Genomic DNA, 23,631 nt, shown 5'->3' on the forward strand with positions numbered 1-23,631 from the left:
GATGTGTGCTGAGCGGAGGGAGGCGCTCACTTCACATAGCAGTGAAGTGAGCGACCCGACTAGATTGTGCCTGCATGCAGGCACAATCTAGAACTGGCGATAGCGACGCGTGGGGCCGCGCATCGCTATGGGCATACACACAGAGATCAGTGCTTAATTTCTAGGACAATCTAGTCAGATTGCTTAGAAATCAAGCACGGAACTCGCCGTGTATAACCCCCCTTAAACCTTTTCCAGGTCATAACTGTGTCACCCATTTGTGTGGGCATGGTCCGTCAATCACGCCAATAGAACCCAAGATGTGATCTACTAATCTTGGGATGCTGTTGAACATAACCCATTGACAGTTGCAAAAGGCCACAAGATCCATTCATTTAAGTTTGGTCTATGACCAATTAATATCTTAAAGACCCCTCTATATATTTATACATAAATATAAATAAGCTTGCAGCAGAGAAAACACTGAGTACATATGAAGAACATTACAAGGAGAGGGAGCACTAGACTAGACAAAAGATCTTACAATCTAAAATGTGTACCACCTGAGGTCACCAGCTGATCAAGAACTGATGGACTTTGGGACAGCCTCTTTGGAAAACACGAACATCATATTCTTTATATTAACATTTAAATTTACGGATAGGCCTAGTTAAATATTTTGTACAGTATTTTAACACATTTACACAGTACTTTGTGAAGTTGCAGAGTTAGTAAATCTGTATAATTTGCCAGTTTGGCCACCCTGGATCTTTACGTCATAATAGTTACTCCCATCAATCCTCAAAGCCCGATGTTTTACAACACAATGAAATTAAAGGAACATACACAGCAATCCAGACCATAACATAACTTTCTAAGTAATAAAATAGGGGAAAGCCAAACATGAGACATGTGTAACCAATTTACTATACTGAAGATAAATGAACAAAGAATGCACGTGGTTATACAAACTAAGGTCAAATGGATTTTAAATACGCATTTGCTTTTTTAGAGAGCACTGATTAAAGCTTTCTTCCTATAACCGATAAATACTCTAACTGCAACATTCTTAGTGATTATGCATTACAAACACAGATGTTTCTGTAATCTGCTTCATTACCCTTCAGACTGATGAAAGAATACATAAAAGGTATTACATTAATATTGCTGCTAGCATTTACAATGTACCAGATAATTACACAGAATGGAGGCAGCCATTTTGCTCGATTGGACAATATTCATGAGAATACAGTCTTATCAATTCACTAGGAACCAGCATAATCACCGAGGTATGAAACGGTTTCCTAATATTTTGATTGGACACATTCCCATAAATATTGGTTCAGTTAACAATATGGCTATCTTTGCCATAAGCGAGTAATAGGTACATTATAAATACTCTATTTTTCACTAATAACAAAATCACATGTATGTAAATGATTGTTCCAGTCAGGGTCAGCAGAAATTATGCTGCAGATTCTTTTTGGAAAAACAGTTGTCAGATTGAGAAGGCTCATGTCCACTAATGCCCCTTTATGAATTAGTGCTTCTTCATAAAGGGCTTCATTCAAAAGGTAGATATACAAAAAAGTAGATGTAAGAGCACATTTCCATAGTGTGCACCACAATATGTTTTGTTCGAGGAGCGCTGTGGTCAACATGTGTGTGCCATGACAGAGGACAACACTGCCACCCTGTGGGCCATAGTTGAGGTGGACGCCAGGGTTACCGTGGCCTAGTTAGAGAAGGAGATAGGCATCTCATGAGGATCCATCTGCTTGATAATGCATGAAAAGCTTGGCTTGAGCAAGGTTTCTGCACGCTAGGTACCCCATCAGCTGACTCGAGAGAAAGAGGCTCAGGTGACTTGGTGCCGCTACATGCTGGCCAGGTTTGATGGCAGTCGCTCAGACTTTGTCTGGAAGACCATTAGTGACGATGAATCCTGGATCTTCAGTTTCAACCCCAAAAACAGTTGGCCCAGTGAACCCCAGTTGGAGGTGCATCGCCAGAGAAAAATAAGATTTTACTTACCGATAAATCTATTTCTCGGAGTCCGTAGTGGATGCTGGGGTTCCTGAAAGGACCATGGGGAATAGCGGCTCCGCAGGAGACAGGGCACAAAAAGTAAAGCTTTTTCAGATCAGGTGGTGTGCACTGGCTCCTCCCCCTATGACCCTCCTCCAGACTCCAGTTAGGTACTGTGCCCGGACGAGCGTACACAATAAGGGAGGATTTTGAATCCCGGGTAAGACTCATACCAGCCACACCAATCACACCGTACAACTTGTGATCTAAACCCAGTTAACAGTATGATAACAGCGGAGCCTCTGAAAGATGGCTTCCTTCAACAATAACCCGAATTAGTTAACAATAACTATGTACAATTTATGCAGATAATCCGCACTTGGGATGGGCGCCCAGCATCCACTACGGACTCCGAGAAATAGATTTATCGGTAAGTAAAATCTTATTTTCTCTATCGTCCTAGTGGATGCTGGGGTTCCTGAAAGGACCATGGGGATTATACCAAAGCTCCCAAACGGGCGGGAGAGTGCGGATGACTCTGCAGCACCGAATGAGAGAACTCCAGGTCCTCCTTAGCCAGAGTATCAAATTTGTAAAATTTTACAAACGTGTTCTCCCCTGACCACGTAGCTGCTCGGCAAAGTTGTAATGCCGAGACCCCTCGGGCAGCCGCCCAAGATGAGCCCACCTTCCTTGTGGAGTGGGCCTTTACAGATTTAGGCTGTGGCAGGCCTGCCACAGAATGTGCAAGTTGGATTGTGCTACAGATCCAACGAGCAATCGTCTGCTTAGACGCAGGAGCACCCATCTTGTTGGGTGCATACAATATAAACAACGAGTCAGATTTTCTGACTCCAGCTGTCCTTGCAATATATATTTTTAATGCTCTGACAACGTCCAGTAACTTGGAGTCCTCCAAGTCACTTGTAGCCGCAGGCACTACAATAGGCTGGTTCAGATGAAATGCTGACACCACCTTAGGGAGAAAATGCGGACGAGTCCGCAGTTCTGCCCTGTCCGAATGGAAAATCAGATATGGGCTTTTGTAAGATAAAGCTGCCAATTCTGATACTCTCCTGGCAGAAGCCAGGGCTAGAAGCATGGTCACTTTCCAAGTGAGATATTTCAAATCCACCTTATTTAGTGGTTCAAACCAATGAGATTTTAGAAAGTCCAAAACCACATTGAGATCCCACGGTGCCACTGGAGGCATCACAGGAGGCTGTATATGCAGCACTCCCTTAACAAAGGTCTGGACTTCAGGGACTGAAGCCAATTCTTTTTGAAAGAAAATCGACAGGGCCGAAATTTGAACCTTAATAGATCCCAATTTGAGACCCATAGACAATCCTGATTGCAGGAAATGTAGGAATCGACCCAGTTGAAATTCCTCCGTCGGAGCACTCCGATCTTCGCACCACGCAACATATTTTCGCCAAATTCGGTGATAATGTTGCACGGTTACTTCCTTCCTTGCTTTAATCAAAGTAGGAATGACTTCTTCCGGCATGCCTTTTTCCTTTAGGATCCGGCGTTCAACTGCCATGCCGTCAAACGCAGCCGCGGTAAGTCTTGAAACAGACAGGGACCCTGCTGAAGCAAGTCCCTCCTTAGAGGTAGAGGCCACGGATCTTCCGTGATCATCTCTTGAAGTTCCGGGTACCAAGTCCTTCTTGGCCAATCCGGAACCACTAGTATCGTTCTTACGCCTCTTTGCCGTATAATTCTCAATACTTTTGGTATGAGAGGCAGAGGAGGAAACACATACACCGACTGGTACACCCAAGGCGTTACCAGCGCGTCCACAGCTATTGCCTGCGGATCTCTTGACCTGGCGCAATACCTGTCCAGTTTTTTGTTGAGGCGAGACGCCATCATGTCCACCATTGGTCTTTCCCAACGGGTTACCAGCATGTGGAAGACTTCTGGATGAAGTCCCCACTCTCCCGGGTGAAGATCGTGTCTGCTGAGGAAGTCTGCTTCCCAGTTGTCCACTCCCGGGATGAACACTGCTGACAGTGCTATCACATGATTCTCTGCCCAGCGAAGAATCCTTGCAGCTTCTGCCATTGCACTCCTGCTTCTTGTGCCGCCCTGTCTGTTCACATGGGCGACTGCCGTGATGTTGTCCGACTGGATCAATACCGGTTTTCCCTGAAGCAGAGGTTCTGCCTGGCTTAGAGCATTGTATATTGCTCTTAGTTCCAGAATGTTTATGTGAAGAGACGTTTCCAGGCTCGTCCATACTCCCTGGAAGTTTCTTCCTTGTGTGACTGCTCCCCAGCCTCTCAGGCTGGCGTCCGTGGTCACCAGGATCCAATCCTGTATGCCGAATCTGCGGCCCTCCAATAGATGAGGACTCTGCAACCACCACAGAAGAGACACCCTTGTCCTTGGAGACAGGGTTATCCGTAGGTGCATCTGAAGATGCGACCCTGACCATTTGTCCAACAGATCCCTTTGGAAAATTCTTGCGTGGAATCTGCCGAATGGAATTGCTTCGTAAGAAGCCACCATTTTTCCCAGGACTCTTGTGCATTGATGTACAGACACCTTTCCTGGTTTTAGGAGGTTCCTGACAAGGTCGGATAACTCCTTGGCTTTTTCCTCCGGGAGAAAAACCTTTTTCTGAACCGTGTCCAGAATCATCCCTTGGAACAGCAGACGAGTTGTCGGCATTAACTGGGATTTTGGAATATTCAGAATCCACCCGTGCTGTTTTAGCACTTCTTGAGACAGTGCTAATCCCATCTCTAGCTGTTCTCTGGACCTCGCCCTTATTAGGAGATCGTCCAAGTATGGGATAATTAATATGCCTTTTCTTCGAAGAAGAATCATCATCTCGGCCATTACCTTTGTAAAGATCCGAGGTGCCGTGGACAATCCGAACGGCAGCGTCTGAAACTGATAGTGACAGTTTTGTACAACGAACCTGAGGTACCCCTGGTGTGAGGGGTAAATTGGAACGTGGAGATACGCATCCTTGATGTCCAAGGATACCATAAAGTCCCCCTCTTCCAGGTTCGCTATCACTGCTCTGAGTGACTCCATCTTGAACTTGAACTTCTTTATGTACAGGTTCAAGGACTTCAGATTTAGAATAGGCCTTACCGAGCCATCCGGCTTCGGTACCACAAAAAGAGTGGAATAATACCCCTTCCCTTGTTGTAGAAGAGGTACCTTGACTATCACCTGCTGAGAGTACAGCTTGTGAATGGCTTCCAAAACCGTCTCCCTTTCGGAGGGGGACGTTGGTAAAGCAGACTTCAGGAAACGGCGAGGTGGATCAGTCTCTAATTCCAACCTGTACCCTTGAGATATTATCTGCAGGATCCAGGGATCTACCTGCGAGTGAGCCCACTGCGCGCTGTAATTTTTGAGACGACCGCCCACCGTCCCCGAGTCCGCTTGAGAAGCCCCAGCGTCATGCTGAGGCTTTTGTAGAAGCCGGGGAGGGCTTCTGTTCCTGGGAAGGAGCTGCGTGTTGCTGTCTCTTCCCTCGACCTCTGCCTCGTGGCAGATATGAATAGCCCTTTGCTCTCTTATTTTTAAAGGAACGAAAGGGCTGCGGTTGAAAAGTCGGTGCCTTTTTCTGTTGGGGAGTGACTTGAGGTAGAAAGGTGGATTTCCCGGCTGTAGCCGTGGCCACCAAATCTGATAGACCGACTCCAAATAACTCCTCCCCTTTATACGGCAAAACTTCCATATGCCGTTTTGAATCCGCATCGCCTGTCCACTGTCGCGTCCATAAAGCTCTTCTGGCCGAACTGGACATAGCACTTACCCGTGATGCCAGTGTGCAGATATCCCTCTGTGCATCACGCATATAAAGAAATGCATCCTTTATTTGTTCTAACGACAGTAAAATATTGTCCCTGTCCAGGGTATCAATATTTTCAATCAGGGACTCTGACCAAACTACCCCAGCACTGCCCATCCAGGCAGTCGCTACAGCTGGTCGTAGTATAACACCTGCATGTGTGTATATACTTTTTTGGATATTTTCCATCCTCCTATCTGATGGATCTTTAAGTGCGGCCGTCTCAGGAGAGGGTAACGCCACTTGTTTAGATAAGCGTGTTAGCGCCTTGTCCACCCTAGGAGGTGTTTCCCAGCGCTCCCTAACCTCTGGCGGGAAAGGGTATAATGCCAATAATTTCTTTGAAATTATCAGCTTTTTATCAGGGGCAACCCACGCTTCATTACACACGTCATTTAATTCTTCTGATTCAGGAAAAACTATAGGTAGTTTTTTCACACCCCACATAATACCCTGTTTAGTGGTACCTGTAGTATCAGCTAAATGTAACGCCTCCTTCATTGCCAAAATCATATAACGTGTGGCCCTACTGGAAAATACGGTTGAATCGTCACCGTCACCACTGGAGTCAGTGCCTGCGTCTGGGTCTGTGTCGACCGACTGAGGCAAAGGGCGTTTCACAGCCCCTGACGGTGTTTGAGTCGCCTGGACAGGCACTAATTGATTGTCCGGCCGCCTCATGTCGTCAAACGACTGCTTTAGCGTGTTGACACTATCCCGTAGTTCCATAAATAAAGGCATCCATTCTGGTGTCGACTCCCTAGGGGGTGACATCCTCATATTTGGCAATTGCTCCGCCTCCACACCAATATCGTCCTCATACATGTCGACACACACGTACCGACACACAGCAGACACACAGGGAATGCTCCTAACGAAGACAGGACCCACTAGCCCTTTGGGGAGACAGAGGGAGAGTTTGCCAGCACACACCAAAAGCGCTATATATATATCAGGGATAGCCTTATAATAAGTGCTCCCTTATAGCTGCTTTGTTATATCAAAATATCGCCATAAATTTGCCCCCCCCTCTCTGTTTTACCCTGTTTCTGTAGTGCAGTGCAGGGGAGAGACTTGGGAGCCGTCCTGACCAGCGGAGCTGTGAGAGGAAATGGCGCCGTGTGCTGAGGAGATAGGCCCCGCCCCTTTTCTGGCGGGCTCGTCTCCCGCTATTTAGAAAAATCAGGCAGGGGTTAAATATCTCCATATAGCCTCTAGGGGCTATATGTGAGGTATTTTTAGCCTTTATAGGTATTCATTTGCCTCCCAGGGCGCCCCCCTCCCAGCGCCCTGCACCCTCAGTGACTGCCGTGTGAAGTGTGCTGAGAGGAAAATGGCGCACAGCTGCAGTGCTGTGCGCTACCTTTAGAAGATTGCAGGAGTCTTCAGCCGCCGATTCTGGACCTCTTCTGACTTCAGCATCTGCAAGGGGGCCGGCGGCGCGGCTCCGGTGACCATCCAGGCTGTACCTGTGATCGTCCCTCTGGAGCTTGATGTCCAGTAGCCAAGAAGCCAATCCATCCTGCACGCAGGTGAGTTGACTCCTTCTCCCCTCAGTCCCTCGCTGCAGTGATCCTGTTGCCAGCAGGAATCACTGTAAAATAAAAAACCTAGCTAAACTTTTTCTAAGCAGCTCTTTAGGAGAGCCACCTAGATTGCACCCTTCTCGGCCGGGCACAAAAATCTAACTGGAGTCTGGAGGAGGGTCATAGGGGGAGGAGCCAGTGCACACCACCTGATCTGAAAAAGCTTTACTTTTTGTGCCCTGTCTCCTGCGGAGCCGCTATTCCCCATGGTCCTTTCAGGAACCCCAGCATCCACTAGGACGATAGAGAAATTCCGATGTGAGCGCAGTGTGACCAAGCAGATGGTGGCTGTTTTTGTGGCCAAGACTGGTCATGTAGCTACTGTAAAATTTGTGTAGCAGCGCACCACCACTGGCGACTGGTACAGCAACCAATGCCTGCCATAAGTGCTGGTAGCAATTTCCAGGCGCCGTCCGAGAACTCGTACTTGTGGTGTCCTTCTCCATCACAACAATGCACCTGCGCACAAGTCCAGGAAAGTGGGGGATTTTCTGGCCCATTAATTCATCCAGGAGCTTGATCATCCGCTGTACAGTCCAGACCTGGCCCCCTGCGACTTATTTATGTTCCCACAAATCAAGCGCAAGATGCACGGAATTTGTTTTGAGTCACCAGAAGCTGAAGTGGAGACCTTCATCCAGCATGTAGAAGGCATACCTATTTGTCAGGTGCCCACACTGAATACATCATAACACCCCCCATGTGGTGCAGCACTCCAGGCAACAAAATACAGAGTCACAGCGTCATAAAGATAGGCAATGTTTCAGTGCCCTTTAGGCTTAGAAATACTTCTCTTTCTTGAGATGGACATACTCTGAGACACATCTGACTCTACATATACACACACACACACACACACACACACACACACACGGGAAAATTTACTGAAGTGCGAGTTTTCCGAAGTGAAGCTGTTACCCTTAGAAAACATTCAGATTTTAGCTATGATCTTCTAGAAGGTGCTAAATAAGTAGAATCTGATTAGTTGCTATGGGCAACATCTCTACTTCTGAAAACACACACTTGAGTAAATATACCCCACAGAGTCCAGTGTGTGTGCTTACATGTGTGTTTGGAGAGGTTGTGGGGTAATGTGGTTGATATCCTTTCATTATTATTTTAAGTAGAGTCGCTGTTTTCCCTCACATAAAGGCAAATGTAAACCTGCTCCATAAATGCACTGTACAGGGTGTAGCCAGAGTTTCAGGCACCCTGTCCTGTCATGTTTCAGCAGGGAGGAGCCAGCTGATGCTACAGTTCATTCAGCACAAGGCTCATAACCAAGGTGGGGCATGGGAAAAGCAAGGTATTGCCAGAACAGATTATTAAAAGGACAAAGACAAAGGAAAACCTGGTTCGCAGAGCATATTTCCTTTGTTTAAGCTTGTTTCAAGGGAGAAACATGCAAAGGAAATAAAAACAATAAAAACTTTAAGACAATTACTTGCTGTGGTGTAAAGTGCACCTGTCATCTGCCCACTCCAGAAGCAGACATTTTGGGAGCTCAACAAATATGGATACGTGTGCAGTCTATCGATTAGGAAGCAGTGACATCACCCAGGCACACGGCGCAGGCAGGTCCGTTTATACTAACCAATACTCAAGGGTTGTGTTTCAAGGTGATGTTGCTGGTTCCTAGTGAGTTGCTAATATACAGACGAAGGCCACAAAACATCAGCAGCTGTAGGTCAAGGTATCAGTTTAGATACTTAAGAGCAAGCTACAGATAAGTGACATCACAAATACGCTGAGCTTGTTGTATCAATGGCAGATCTCAGAAAAGCTGTGTTGTAATCGAAGGCAACAAAACGAAATAAAAAAGATAAACAGATTATACAGGGTATTATGTGGCTAAAACAATCAAAGGCACTTGGAACATTAAGGTGTGAAAGACATAATGTTCACTTATTTCATCACTGAAAACATACGGATTGTAAATAAGGCACCAATTTGCCTTAAAAGGATTAAGACCGCTACATAAATCTTAAATAACACTAAGGCTTGGGCCACACATAGTGGTTTAGCGGGACCCGCTTTGTAGGAAGGAGCCTGCACATGGTCTCCTATGCGGCCGTCCACACATATGTGGCGGTGCCGCATCCACCAGACCCTACTGCAGTGAGCAGGATGACAGGACACCGGATTTCAACTAGAATTTTTTATGTATGTGTTCACACAGTGCGGCTTCTACTTGTGGCACTGGCCGGACCCTGTGCAGCAGCATCCTGCGGAAAGGCTAGTTTGTGAACACAAAACGCTCCTTCCTGCCAAGTGGGTCCCGTTAAACCACTGTGTGTGGCCCAAGCCTAAACTGTAATTTGCTTTAACTACTATCATTCACATTCTCCGTTATTATAAAGGCCCTTTACTATATATACTAGATTTCCTGTATTAACTGTAGACAACGCAACAAATTAGGGCATAAATAACATTTTTGCACATGTTCCAAAATAACATCACATCCTGGATCTAGCTAAATATTTGGTTTAGTGGCTCAATAACGGAAAAAATGTCCACCTTTTGTGGACTTTAGAGACTTATATGATGACCCTCTCTCATACCTCTGGGGGTGCGGCTATGCACCCTTTCCATCCCCTAAAACAACCCCTTCAATGCCCCACACACCTGCCACTGATACGCACAGCATTAAAACAACAGCACTTAGGGGGCTATATCTCCCCCAACTGTCCCTCACATTGGGCGTATCCTGCCTCAATCAGGGCAGTTGGGAGGTCTTATCTTATCCTGCATCATCATCAACCTGCTCTGTACAGCACCCAATACATTGGAGTACATTGTAGTGTAAAAAACACCTAGATACTGGGTTTTTTTTGCACAATAAATCATAAGTTGCGAGAGACCAAACCTAAATACATACATTTAATTACAGAATGCAATTACTTTCACAAGAAGGAGGGATATTTTGTGAAATGATCCCTAAAAAATAAATAAATATAACAAACAGTTTACATTAAAACCTGCACTACTGTCTTGTGATTAGTTACCCCCTGGTTACAGAGAACAGGTGCAGAGATAAGCCAGTAAAAGTACAGCGGCTCATACATCAATCGGGCAAATCCCCAATGGCCAATCCGCCGATCGGTGCGAAATATACAACATGCTAAAAAACCCCGACTCGCCCATTCCGATCATTTCTGGGTCAGACTCAGCAAGTCGGGGATTTCCAACATGTTGGATTTTGCCAATTATTTAATACAATCATTGGCAGAACGCAGAACTGTGCGGACAGGTTGTTGATGTATGATGTACACACTCATACACAACGGTCATCAATAATACATTACCTGTCTCTCCCCACAGTGTGTCATTCTCATTGATGTCTATAGAGTAATCTCTCTCATGGTTTAAAAGGCATCTTACCACCTAGGGAACAAAACAAAAAGATAACGTCAAACAGCAGAATGTTTATGTCTATTATAAGATGTTAGTGTGAGGGCACCTTCATGTCTAGGTGCGTTCTACTACTGTGCATTCCATTGTAAATACATGTCGTCAGAGAAATAGATGGAGCTTATTTTCCAAGTACATACAAATTATATAAGGCTACTGTGATGTAGTCCGTAAATGTAACACCGATGCAACTAAAAACACTGAATTACTTTTGAGTGTTAAAGAACCATTGTCTTCAACACTCAAAAGCACTGCGCATTATCCATATATTTGGTCCTTTAAAGGCCAAATACATGAATAATGCGCAGTGTGGACACTACTGGAAATTGTATAGATATTACAAGTTGCTATCCCACCAGTTAAAGCACTACAGTACAAGGATTATTACTTACAGTACATCAGTTTTTCTAATGACATCAAAACTCACTGACTGTAAGTGATGACATCCTAATGACTCCCTATAACTCACTGAAATGCATCATTCGGGAACATGAGCAGATAACTCATACTCCATTGTATGTATTACATTAATTATATAATGAGTAGGAAACATATGGCTCTAGAGTAGCATACTCTTTGTGTCGCAACACCTTTTTGTGTCACAAGGTGGTCCCTAGTGTCACACACAATAACAGTGTGACTGTAGTAACAGGAAAAAAAAAAAAAAAAAAGTCTGAATCCCAAAGGATGCGCTCCAGCCAATTAGCAGAGCAATAGGAGGAGAGTGTGCTCTTCCAATTATGGAATCAGTATTATATCCCGGCTGTCGTGATCCCGGCAGTCAGCAGGCCGATGCCGGAATCCCGACAGCAGGAATCCCGGCGGCAAGCACAGCGTGTCCCCTCGCGGGCTCGCTGCGCTTGCCACGCTTCGGACCCGGTGAAAACCTTCAGTCATCAGACTAATCTATTCCCCCTGGCATGGACCACAACCCAAGTGGAGAACTCGAGCAGTGGTCGGGATTCCATTTTACCGGGTGTCAGGATTCTGGCGTGATTGCCTGCCCCGCTTACCCCCTCCAGGATGCGCTCTGGCTAATCAGCAAAGCAAGAGGAGGAGAATGTGCTTTACCTGTCTACTCCCCCCCTGCTCCAGGACGTGCTCTGGGCAATCATTAGAGCAAGTGGAGGAGACTGTGCTTTACCTCTCCTCCCACTGCTCCAGGACATAATCTTGCCAGTCAGCAGAGAAAGGCAAGAAGAGTGTGCTTTAACCTCCCTTAGCAAACGCTTTACCTCTAACAGCCCCACTACACCCCTGCTATGGGACGCACTCTGGCCAATCAGCAGAGCGAAGGGAAGGAGACTGTGCTTTAGCTCTCTCCCCACTGCTCCTGGACGTGCATTGGCCAATCAGCAGAGCAAGGTAAGGAGACTGTGCTTTACCTCTCAAATCCCCTCGCTACGGGGCGCGCTCTGGCCAAGCAGCAGAGCAAGGGGAGGAGACTGTGCTTTATTGCTCTCCCCCTGCTCCAGGACATGCTCTGGCCAATCAACAGATCCACTGGATACTGCGCAGGCTTGTCAAAACAAAGCCCCATCCGCTCCCTGTTTTCTTGCACCATCAGATAACAGAGAACTATGACTTTTGATCCAGAGAGAAAGTGAAGAGGGAGGCTGTAGTATTGGATACAGAGAGTGTGTGCTTTAGGTACAATAACATTTTGTGTCACGCATGTGTATGTCACTCTTTGCTGCATCATGGCAGAAAACAATTGAGAACCACTGCTCTAGAGCCATTGTTGAACTACAGCTCCCAGAAAGACATACGATCTAATCACTCAACAGCTGCACAGTCATGTGCTATATTACAGCAACTAGCATCAGCTTTGCCTATTATGTTAATTGTGAAGAATGAGGCATGAAAACGTAAAGCGCAGTAACAGGTCACCAAATGTTCTTACCCTGCGCTGGAACAGCTGGATGCCACATGCAGGAAACTCATGGTCTATACAATCACAATTCTGTTATACACCAAACCTTCAGAATGACTCGCAAAATGTGGGTCTTTCGTTTCATGTGACCCCTGCCATTACTGATGTACAGCACACAAACATTCCCCTGGCATTAGTGACACGGGTCAGGATACGCCAGAGGAGCACGCCACAATATCAGCATCATGATCACTATTTGGTTTTCTTTACCTTCTCATAACACAAGTGGAAGATAAACATTTAAAAGTAATGTTCCATAACATAGGAAGTTGCAAAATAAACAAACCCAATGCAAACTGGGACGACATTAAATTAGACACTTAAGAGGAAAAGCGCATGTATATGTACATTAGGAATTAATTGATTCCCAACTCATGATTAAGTATTTCAAAGTGATGGAATTTTATTTATATGCGAAAGCCATTGACTTTGTAACGTTATGTTCCTCCTAAGCTTTAAGGATTCCTCTTTAAGTTACACACTATTAAAACAACCTATTCTCGTCTTTGTTATTATAAATCGCTGTGAAAGTGTCTCTTTAATCTGTGCTAAAGCTTATACAATCCGCAGAGATCTTCAAAACAAAAACCAGGCGTGTCTCACTGAAGCCTATAATATAGAGTAGCTTCCACTATATAATAATTATGGTGATATAATGAAAGGCACAGTATCATTCAACAGAACCACATAACACAGAGTACACAGATTACACATATAGCCCACAACAAAACCTATAGACCTATAAAAATATCAAAATAGTGCAATTTACTGTATCTATCCTAACCCGCTACATTAGACCTTGTTACATCTGCCAAATGGGAATACAGATTTAGTAATATATTCCCAATGACACAACTGTGCTGTGATCAGATACCTGCTTTCATTAGTATAACTGCACTTTAATATGATTGTGTGTGTGTGTGTGTGTGTGTGCGTGCGTGCGTGCATGCGTGTATATATATATATATATATATATATATATGGAACCTTGGAGAGGGCGGCACTCAGAGACTTGGTAAAACAGTTTTAAGTGAAAAACCCCCGCAGGGCAACCTTTAATGTGACGTTTCGGGGACTAGCCCCTTCCTCAGACTAGCCCCTTCCTAGTCTGAGGAAGGGGCTAGTCCCCGAAACGTCACATTAAAGGTTGCCCTGCGGGGTTTTTTCACTTAAAACTGTTTTATCAAGTCTCTGAGTGCCGCCCTCTCCAAGGTTCCATATTCTAACAGAGGTGACAAGCTCTGAAGGGAAGGCACCGGAGCAGTACTGGCGTCAGTCCGGAGTGCCGGGGTCCAATTGTTGACTATATATATATATATATATATATATATATATATATATAAAACTCGCTAGCGCCGGGCTTCTTTTTTTAAATTTTTAAACACAAAAAAATGTCTTAGACGCAAAGTAATGCAATAGGGCGCACATGCAGCTTCTGCGGATTAATATGATATACAGCATGCCTATATTCTGTGTGTGACTGCGACTGTATTTGCATACAAAACGTGGCATTTCGGATGCACATAGAGCCGCAGTCACACACAGAATATGGGGATGCCGCATATCATTTTAATCAGCAGAAGCTGCTTGTGCGTCATATTACCTTGCATCTGAGACACATGCTCGCGGAAAGAAAACTCTAAAAAAGACGCTCAGCGCTACAGTGTACTGCCACGGCATGGAGCGACTTCAAAGGCTGTTTAGCCTGACTGCAGCAAGAGGACACATCTGTAGTGCAAAGTGAATAGAAATATAAACATAGAATTTGATGACAGATAAGAGCCACTTGGCCCATCTAGCCTGCCCGTGGTACACATATATATTTATATACGACTGAATATGATTCTGTAAACGAAAAATGATGGTACTTGGCGTGACAAAAAGCCGCAGCATGATATCGCTTAGTATATAGACTCAGACCCACACTGCTATACAAGTTTCGCATGTCAGTCAGTGCAGTCTCATGAAGTGGTTTTGTCACATCCCACTGTAATTAAGGCACACATTTGCGCAAAAAAGATTCTCAGTGTAATCTTAGTCAAAGGGGACCTGGCGCACCGAGAAGGGATGCTTGGTGCGACTGCAGCAATAGTGTATGGGGACACATCTGTAAGACAGACAAAAGAATAAAATGCACAACCAAGCAGTAACACAACATGTGGCTTCAGTGCCTGCCATATGTAATGGAAGCGGAGAGACCACTCTCCCATCTAAGCCTGGAGAATGTGCAGAACATGTGGTGCGTCGGTTACACCAGACCATCATATTTTATGGCCATGCCCTAATAATACTGCTAAGCTTGTTTAGCTGGTGAATCAGTGATTACATGGGAACTTTGGGGCTATTGTATTCTCTAACTGCACAATACAACATATCAAATGATACAACAGCGACTTGTGAGAACTGAATTGCCAGGGTCCATAAAATTCTGCTTCAGCTCTATTGTGAAATATGACTCTGTAGTAAGTAGGGAATAAGAGCAATTAACAGATTGTTCTTGTGCTATAGCCCCATTTAACTCCTTGCTGTGTAGTGAATAGATATTTACAAGGGACATGGCATTACAGTGGACCTGGCACTTACACACAGGGAAGGCGACCAGTTTTAGGTCTGAGCAGGTATTCACGATAATGCAGCCTATTCATTCACTGTCACAACGTCACTGTGACACTCTGTGCCCTGATACAACGACATAATTAGGCTAATTTAGCCTCAATGAAACCGTGATTACAAGTGTATACACAACATAACACATTATGAACGTAGCTACAAAATGACAAACTCCATTATTTCCAAAGGGAACAAATGATAACCAACAGATGCCTGTCATAATGCAGGCAACTTATACTCTGTTTACCAAGAGTGTGCAGAGATATATATTTATTCCAACACCCCCAAAAAAGGGCCGGATGTGCCATTATGTGTGGTCTTGCAGCCCCTCCGGAGGTGCAAGAAGAAATCTGTATTAATTGCTGCCCCATGGGCAACAGACCAGGTCCCAGCGATGCGCCACAGACCAAGACCACAAAGTTAGACAAACTGGTATGAAAATAAGTGGCAGGGTGTACAGACAGGTGAGGGTGAGCAGAGGGCAGAGGATTACACAGGTAACCCCAGTACTTGTTCTTGTGCACTATCCAGTAACGTCCCTGAAACTGAACTGGTTAGTATTAACTGTACAAACATATAAGCCATTATATTATGTTAAAACTAAAATGACAACGTCCTTATAATGTAATTGTTTAGCATGGCACACATGTCCTTTATTTGGGCAGATTATCTCTAGATCATAAGAAAAATCATCTGGAAGAATGAAGTGCCAGGCATTCCAGATAATAGACAGTAGGGGGATATTCAATTGTTTGAAAAGTCAGTTTGGTGTCTGTTTTTTCCTATCTAATAGACAGGAAAAACCAGACACCCAACTGACTTTTCAAACATTTAAATTCCCCCCTATGAATACACATTGCGGGTGAGAGCGGTTAGAGCTGTACCTCTGTGTGTCCCATACTGGCAGCAGCGGTCAGCGACTGCTGGAGGGCGTGGGTTCTTCTCACATGGTTAGGCTGCTGGTTGCAGGGTGTCCAGTCACAGCTCAGTAGGTACTTGAGGATATCAGTGTGTCCTCTCAGGGCACTGTGCACCAAGGCACTCTGCCCCTTCTTATCTATGTGATCCACCTGCATTAGACAACAAGAAAGAAGCCTATCATGTACTGATTTACATCAAGCACAGACATGTTACACTGCTATTCACGAACACATGTAGTAAGGACATATAAATACCGGGTTGCATGTTTGGTTATTAGCTTTTACTTAAAAAATAAATAAAAATGTTTGTTATTATTCTTAAACCAATTTAACAGATACTTGAGAAGTTAGGGGGCAGGCATATTATGGACTGGACAAATTAGAGTACAGCCTATCCATTCACTGAGAGTTCAGTGATTTCTCGGGGGAACAAAGATTTAAGGATAAAATAAGACCATGACGCCAGACAGACTGTGTCATAAAGCTGGATAACCATGTCCACTGTGCACAGCTTACTAAAGGAACACAGACTAGAGTTGGGAGGAAGTCCAGCTGGGAAGTGCAACTTTACATATTGGTAAAACCATGTGGCACCCACCAGGAAGGGGATTCTATGGCAGTGTTCCCCAACTCCAGTCCTCAGGGGCTCCTAATGCTGGGCATATACAGTAATTATGCGCACATCCGATATCAAAATACTGATGGGTCGGACATGCTGAATCGTCCAGCATGTCTGTCCAATGCAGTATTTTTGAAGCTGCAAGTTGGCTGTATCGGGCGGTGTATGCACTGCTGCGGCCGACTAACGGACATTTCCCATGTTCCTTCACGTGTTTTCCAGATCTTCTAGTTGGTGCACAGGTATATTCATTATTGGCAGACACATTTTAAATTATCCACAGGTTGTGCTAATTACTTCACTTCTTATACCGAGGAGACCTGAAACACATGCAGTTTTAGGGGACTGGAGTTGGGAAACACTCCCTACAGGATTTACAGTAAATGTGCAGGCATATTTACAGTTGGACGAGTTGGGGGAAGGCCCTATCTAACCCACAGTATAAAATTACAGTTGCCCAGTATTTGTGTGATACATTAATATTTATATACTGTCCACATATTATACATCATTTTACAGAGAATGTATATTCACTCACCACAGTTCCTGCCGTGGTGGAGCTTAAATAGTCTACATTCTCTACTACATGAACAAATAGGGCCTAGTACATACTTTTTAATGCTGAAATTCCAAATGAATCTGTATGTGAAAGGTCCTGTCCATAAAGGCTCATTTGGACTTCATTTCAAAATTGCCAGCAATACTCAGCAGGTATAACCGTCCTTCAAAAACATAGCTCACTGCACTATAGGGAAGCTTTGCGAGATGTTAGGGAGCTATTTAGGGGTCTATTCATGAAGCAGTGAAAAGAGTGGGGAAGTGAGCCTGTCGAGAAGTTGCCCATGGCAACCAATCAGCTGCTCCATTGTATAGTATGCAAATTATAAATGTTACAACTTCTCCACTGGCTCACTTTTCCACACTTTTCACTGCTTCATGAATAGACCCCTCAATCTGATTGCGTCTTATATAAACAGGCAGTTTTGTTCCTCACTCTGCGATGCAACACAATGCTGCCCCAGGTATCCCATTTCTTAGAGTGCCACTGTGTCATATCCCAGATAAACACCAATAAATATTACTGCTTTAGCTTTATGGCTGAGCAACACAAAGTAAGCCTAAAGATATAACAATGTACATAGTAAAAGTTACAGTAGGTCACATACAGTCCAATAATAAGGACAGCAGACGATAGTCAGCATCACCAGCTGCCGGAATAATAACTGTAGCCCAGTAACAGCAGCACAGGACGTATATCCTCACTGAGCTGTATTACAGGAGGAAGTCCCAACATCTGTGGGATATTAGGGAGGAAGGGGCACATTCTGATCAGGATCCAGTAACACAATGAACCGCAATATCTCATGTGTCATATGGAGCGCTAGTTCTGCAGACGTGGGAAGTGAGGCTTATACATAATAATTACAGCACGTCTGCTATTGTAAACGGCTGGACACCATAATGAAATTAGTGTGTGGATACTATGACTGGATTTTGCTGGGTGTAATTTTATGCACAATTTGTACAACAGTGACACCTGCATTACACGGTCACTGCGCACTGCACGAATTCTTGGTAGGACCGTTTGATACAGTATGTTAAACACATTATGATATATTAGACACAAGTGAAGGTGTCAGAAAAAAATATTACTGCCACTTATGCCCTAAATACAAGTGCAGATGTGTCATTTTAATGAAGGATATACAAGAATCATAATATTATTGGCATGTAAACCTACTATAGTCAGCCAAACAGGTCTGCTATTTACATAGAGATCTGTACATTACTTTTGTAAAGTATTTTTATTACCAATAGATATTGAAAAGGTGCTAAAATGACTTACAGTAGCATTAAATCATCCCGGAGCATTTCCCAAACAAATGAAAAACAGAGGAACTTAATGATTGTAAACAGAAATATATTTGTTTAACTATTATATTTTCAAAGAGTAATAACATTACAAAAATAATGCAAGTAATGGCCCCCATACATCAGCAATTTCTTGCTGCAATTTCCCGATCCACTGACAGCCAGGTCAGAAAATCGGGAATATTAAACATGTTTAAAAATCCCAATTACCCGATCCAGACCCTTTTTTGGTCATGATCGGGTAATCAGGCATTTTTAACATGTTTAATTTCCTGGATTCCCAGACGAATCGCTGATTATCGCTGACTCTGATTGGAGGATCCGGTCGGTAGATCAGCAGTGCTGGCGGGTCGGAGAATAGCGCTGGAGGTGTATGGGGCCTTAACTGAACTCAGCAAAAAAAAAATGGAAATAATATTCAAACAATTTTATGACTGCAAAGCAATTTGAAACTCAACATAAGAATTAAACAATATAATAAAAATAAACAAGTACATAACTACAGTATGTAGCAGTATGTAATTGTTGTTCAATCATTTAAAAAGAAAATACAGACAGACCACAACTTATATTTTACAGTAATATATGAATTGTTGTTCAGTACCTTTGCTCCTTTTTTGCAAAGAAGAGACACAATATTTAGGTGTCCGGAGGCAGCTGCGTAGCACAAAGGAGTCATTCCACTTTCAGATGCCCCATCCACGCAGGCACCAAATTCCAGCAAAAGGCTGACCATTTCCTCGTGGCCGAGGTGGGCCTGGACGCACTGAATCGGGGCGTTGTTCAAAACCTCCGTCCTGTAGTTAACATTAGCGCCTGCCAAAATCAGAAGTCGGCTCACCTGCAAGGAGAATCAAGACGTATATTAATTTTCATGCTGGATAAAAGGGATAATGTGTGCAGCTGCTGCAAATTACTTCTGGACCGATTCAGCCAAAACCTCAAATGATATACGTACAGCAGCTCCGTGACGGTATGTGCAATCCGATAGGCCACATTTAACACTTTTCCATGATACAAGACTTAGGAAAACATGGTCGTTTATTACAGAAGCCTGACAGGGGAGATGTATGTGATGAATGTAAGCCAATCTAAATACAACTACAAAATCATCGAAGAGCATCTGACAGGCTGACAGAGTAAAGAGTAAAAGAGACGTCCTGGAAAGGAAAAATCATTATGGGAGTTCCTATTTAGTTAGAGGTATAGAATAGGGCAGGGTTCTCAACTCCAATCCTCAAATACCACCAACAGGTCATATTTTGTGGATGTCTTTAATCATGTACAGGAACGTTCATCTATTTTGCTTGGTCAGTAAGTATCCCACTGGCTTCCACAGACAGAACCCCTCAAAACATGACCTGCTGGGAAATTACTGAAGATTGAGAACCACTGGCGTAGGGCACGGGGATCCATGAGAGACCTTTTAGTTGTATAGGCAGCACAAAAGAAAGTTCCTTCAAAGGCGACTCTCGTCTTTAAACAAATATTAAAACAAACATTAAAACTGTACCAAGGAGCATTTCCACCTTTTCCCTTTTGCTGCCAATTGTATTGGAAAAAATATTGGAAGCAATACAGCAGGTTATGTTCATAAATATTTCACTGAAAATTTACCCATCATCTACACATGGAGGAGAAAGCCATTTTGTGGCTTGAACTAATAGTCTACTGCCTACAATTCAGTGGGAACTTATAACATTACTGAGGCATAGTGAGATGTCAAATACTTCCAGAGAAAATGGGTTCAGCATCAGCACACAAAATGGCAGCCGCCATCGTGTGTAGGTGACAAATACACATTAATGCTGATTTCTTTAGCTTTCGTCCATTTCTCGTGGTAATGTGGTCAGTAACGTTCTCCTTGTAAATGATTCATCTCTGTTCAGTAATACGAGCACTGAAGATAATTCCTCACACATTACTATATGCTGTTATGTAAATCGGTCCGCTTCTTTGCAGAATCACAAAACAGTTATGGAATATAATGAAAGCTTAAACCCTACATATAATATGACTTCTTTTCCTTTACACATAAAAGTACATCTTTTAGAGAACAGCAAAGGGTCTTGGTCCTTTTCAAATGCAAAGCTTAATGGTAAATGTAATATGTAGAGCAGTGGTTCCCAAACTTTTGTGAGTCACGGCACCCTGGAGTGTCAGATTTTTTTTTCACGGCACCCCTAGGCCACAAGTTTCTTATTGAGAAATTTTGAAAAAAATATTAGATTAAGTAAATTATGTTTATATGTCATCCTTAGGGTCAGTTGTGTGGTGAGGGACAAGATTTGATTCTGTTTGTCCACATATTTTATAACTGGAAGCCATCAGCACTGGTTTTGCCTATTAAATTGACAATAAATAGTTGGAATTGGTCCTTGACCACCAACCTGAGGCACCCCTGCAAGTGTCCCGCGGCACCCCAGGGTGCCACGGCACACAGTTTGGGAACCACTGATGTAGAGCCTTGCGGATTACTATAGCAGTCAAAGAAAGCAGTTGCGGAGACTGATGGGTTTTCCACAGAGTTCTCAGTTTCACATCTACAGAGCTTGCCAGAGACGGTTCATAAAAGAATGTGAAATATGATTTGCAAGAGAATAACTTAAAAATGCATTTACTTACATTGCTGCCAACTGTCTGTGTACAGAGGAGAATGTACAACCTTAAATACCTATATTTCCTATGGGATCCATAGGTTGGCCAGCCAGCTACATTTCTGGAGTGTAAACGCACTTTCATGGCACAGTCACACTGACAAAGATCACCAATTTGGGATATAGGTATGAAACTTACGCCACTCCACCAGTCCTGTCTGACAGAATTAGGTGGAAGAAGTAGGTGGACTGAAATGCGGCCATGACGGGCTGTCTCAAAGTGGGGGATGATATACCCCAATAGTCTGCTGTTACATCTCGCATGTATCTGCATAATACAACTGCAGAGGGAGCAGTTTCATTGCTCATCCAGGCCAGTCATTTGTGATGTGGTTTAAAACATCACAAATATTTTGGCACGCGCAACTTAAATTATTTCTATTTTAAAATTCTGTTTTTCTACTGTTGCATGTCTGCAGTAGATTGAATTATTGCATTCATTTGTCTGCATAAAAAACAAACTCTGGTTTCCAATCTGAAGAAAGAAACAGAACGTATGGAAAAGTGGCCAAAATCTCAGCTATAGGATTCCTGAAATGTCTCCTCAATCAGACAGACATTTGATCTTCACAAAGCAAACCCCCATTATATCCAGTGAAGTGGAAAGCATTTACGTTTCCTAGTAAAAACCCTGCTTGTTTGGCTCAACTAATCCAGCATAAAGTCTTTACGGCTACAAATATGATCTCCGTTCACACCAACCAATGAACATGCGGTAAATGCGCCCGACAAAACACAGCAATTAACACACAGTTGGAGAGGTCTTTTGTAACCATAACCCCATATTACTATAATTGTAAAATGCTGCACTTGACAGGTACAGAATGCTCAGGAAGAAGGAATAAAGTACTCGATTAATGAGTCAAGAGCCTTTCAGGGGTGGGAAAACGGATAGTGAAACGAGCTGAATGGAAACAGACTTAAAGCCGACTCTCTGTTGGAACTTTCGTACTGTAGTAGCTGCACACGTGTACTGAGTAATGGAGGAAATAATCACAAAATAGAGGCCTTTGCTTATACTAGGAATTTCAGTGGTGAGCAGCCCTTCAGCAAACAATAGTCACCAAATGCCTTGATACGTATTACAAAGCAATAAAGCCAGAACTCAGCCATAGCTGGGAACTGGGAGGTTCTCACCATATAGTGCAGTCACCACCTATGCTCAGTGGGGGTCTCATGTTCTTGGGGAGAGGAAGAAAAAAGCACATTTCAGCGCATCCTCAAATCAGCTGTGGGGTGAAGGCAGCACTTGACTTAAAGGGCATGGTGGGCACCCTTCCCAGGCCTCTATACCTAGATATCCATCTATCAGGAGCCAGTAACACAGAGTAGTCCATAGAGCCTGGTGAATTAATAGGCTGCACCCATGTATGAGGTCTGCTTCCCCAAGCTGCAGGCAACAGGGGGAGTTTGTCACTTTACCAAAACAGAACGTTCTCATGTCTTTTTCCAATAGTATTTTATAAAAGGTATCTTTACTTACATTATGCCATTATTACAATGCCATGTAGCCCCTTTGTTTGTGAAAACGATCAAAAAGACATCAATAAGAATAAACATAAAAAAACAATTATCTATCTTGTAAAATGTTAAAGAAAACTTTTCATACATCCGCTAAAACTCCATTTAACAATCGTCTGAGTCATATTAAAATGAAAAATACAAATCCCCTCTGTCTCCTCTTTTTATTACTCATGGGCTTTTCTCCCTTGACCACGGTCTCTAATACTGGGATCTGTTTCGGCTGGGTGGATTAACAGAGTGGAGACAACCCTTACATTGTTCTATCCATGAAAAGCTCAGTCTTGCTCTGTGAATTGACACAGATCACGTTTGCCAATGTCATGTTTTGACCGCTGTACCAAGGTATTCTTTAGTTGTCTGCTCAGTTTCCTCAGTTGACTGACATCCAAAGAGCACGGAACGCTTCCAGAATTGTGGTCCAGCGCTTTGTGGCTCTGTATCGCCAACTGGAGCGGAAAGTCAAGGCTTCTTTGGAATACCATTTGTACAAAGTGCACACACAGCAGAATTTCTGTTGCATCATTACCTTCACATTTGGGGTGTACAAGTTCCTCAAGGAAGCTAGAGCCGCTGACAAACCATCAGTGCTGTACCCAATCCATAGAGCCTGCAGAGTACTGGATGACACCCCGTTTTTCTTACTGAGTCCCTGAAAGTGAAGAAAAAAGAAGA

General features: G+C 43.7%; 1 protein-coding gene across 7 annotated transcripts in view; it reads right to left on the reverse strand.

Annotated features, from left to right (window-relative positions):
- Nucleotides 1-23,631, reverse strand: part of TANC1 (tetratricopeptide repeat, ankyrin repeat and coiled-coil containing 1) — a 426,026-nt gene that overhangs the window by 23,972 nt on the left and 378,423 nt on the right. For all 7 annotated transcript variants that reach the window (XM_063933681.1, XM_063933684.1, XM_063933679.1 and 4 more), the window contains 4 exons: nucleotides 23,486-23,608; nucleotides 19,383-19,619; nucleotides 16,252-16,437; nucleotides 10,719-10,797 (listed from right to left, as the gene is read on the reverse strand). In XM_063933681.1, coding sequence (XP_063789751.1) covers nucleotides 10,719-10,797; nucleotides 16,252-16,437; nucleotides 19,383-19,619; nucleotides 23,486-23,608 — 625 coding nt within the window. The remainder of the gene's footprint in view (nucleotides 1-10,718; nucleotides 10,798-16,251; nucleotides 16,438-19,382; nucleotides 19,620-23,485; nucleotides 23,609-23,631) is intronic.

Source organism: Pseudophryne corroboree, chromosome 7 (genome assembly GCF_028390025.1).
Source record: "Pseudophryne corroboree isolate aPseCor3 chromosome 7, aPseCor3.hap2, whole genome shotgun sequence".
Taxonomy (NCBI): domain Eukaryota; kingdom Metazoa; phylum Chordata; class Amphibia; order Anura; family Myobatrachidae; genus Pseudophryne; species Pseudophryne corroboree.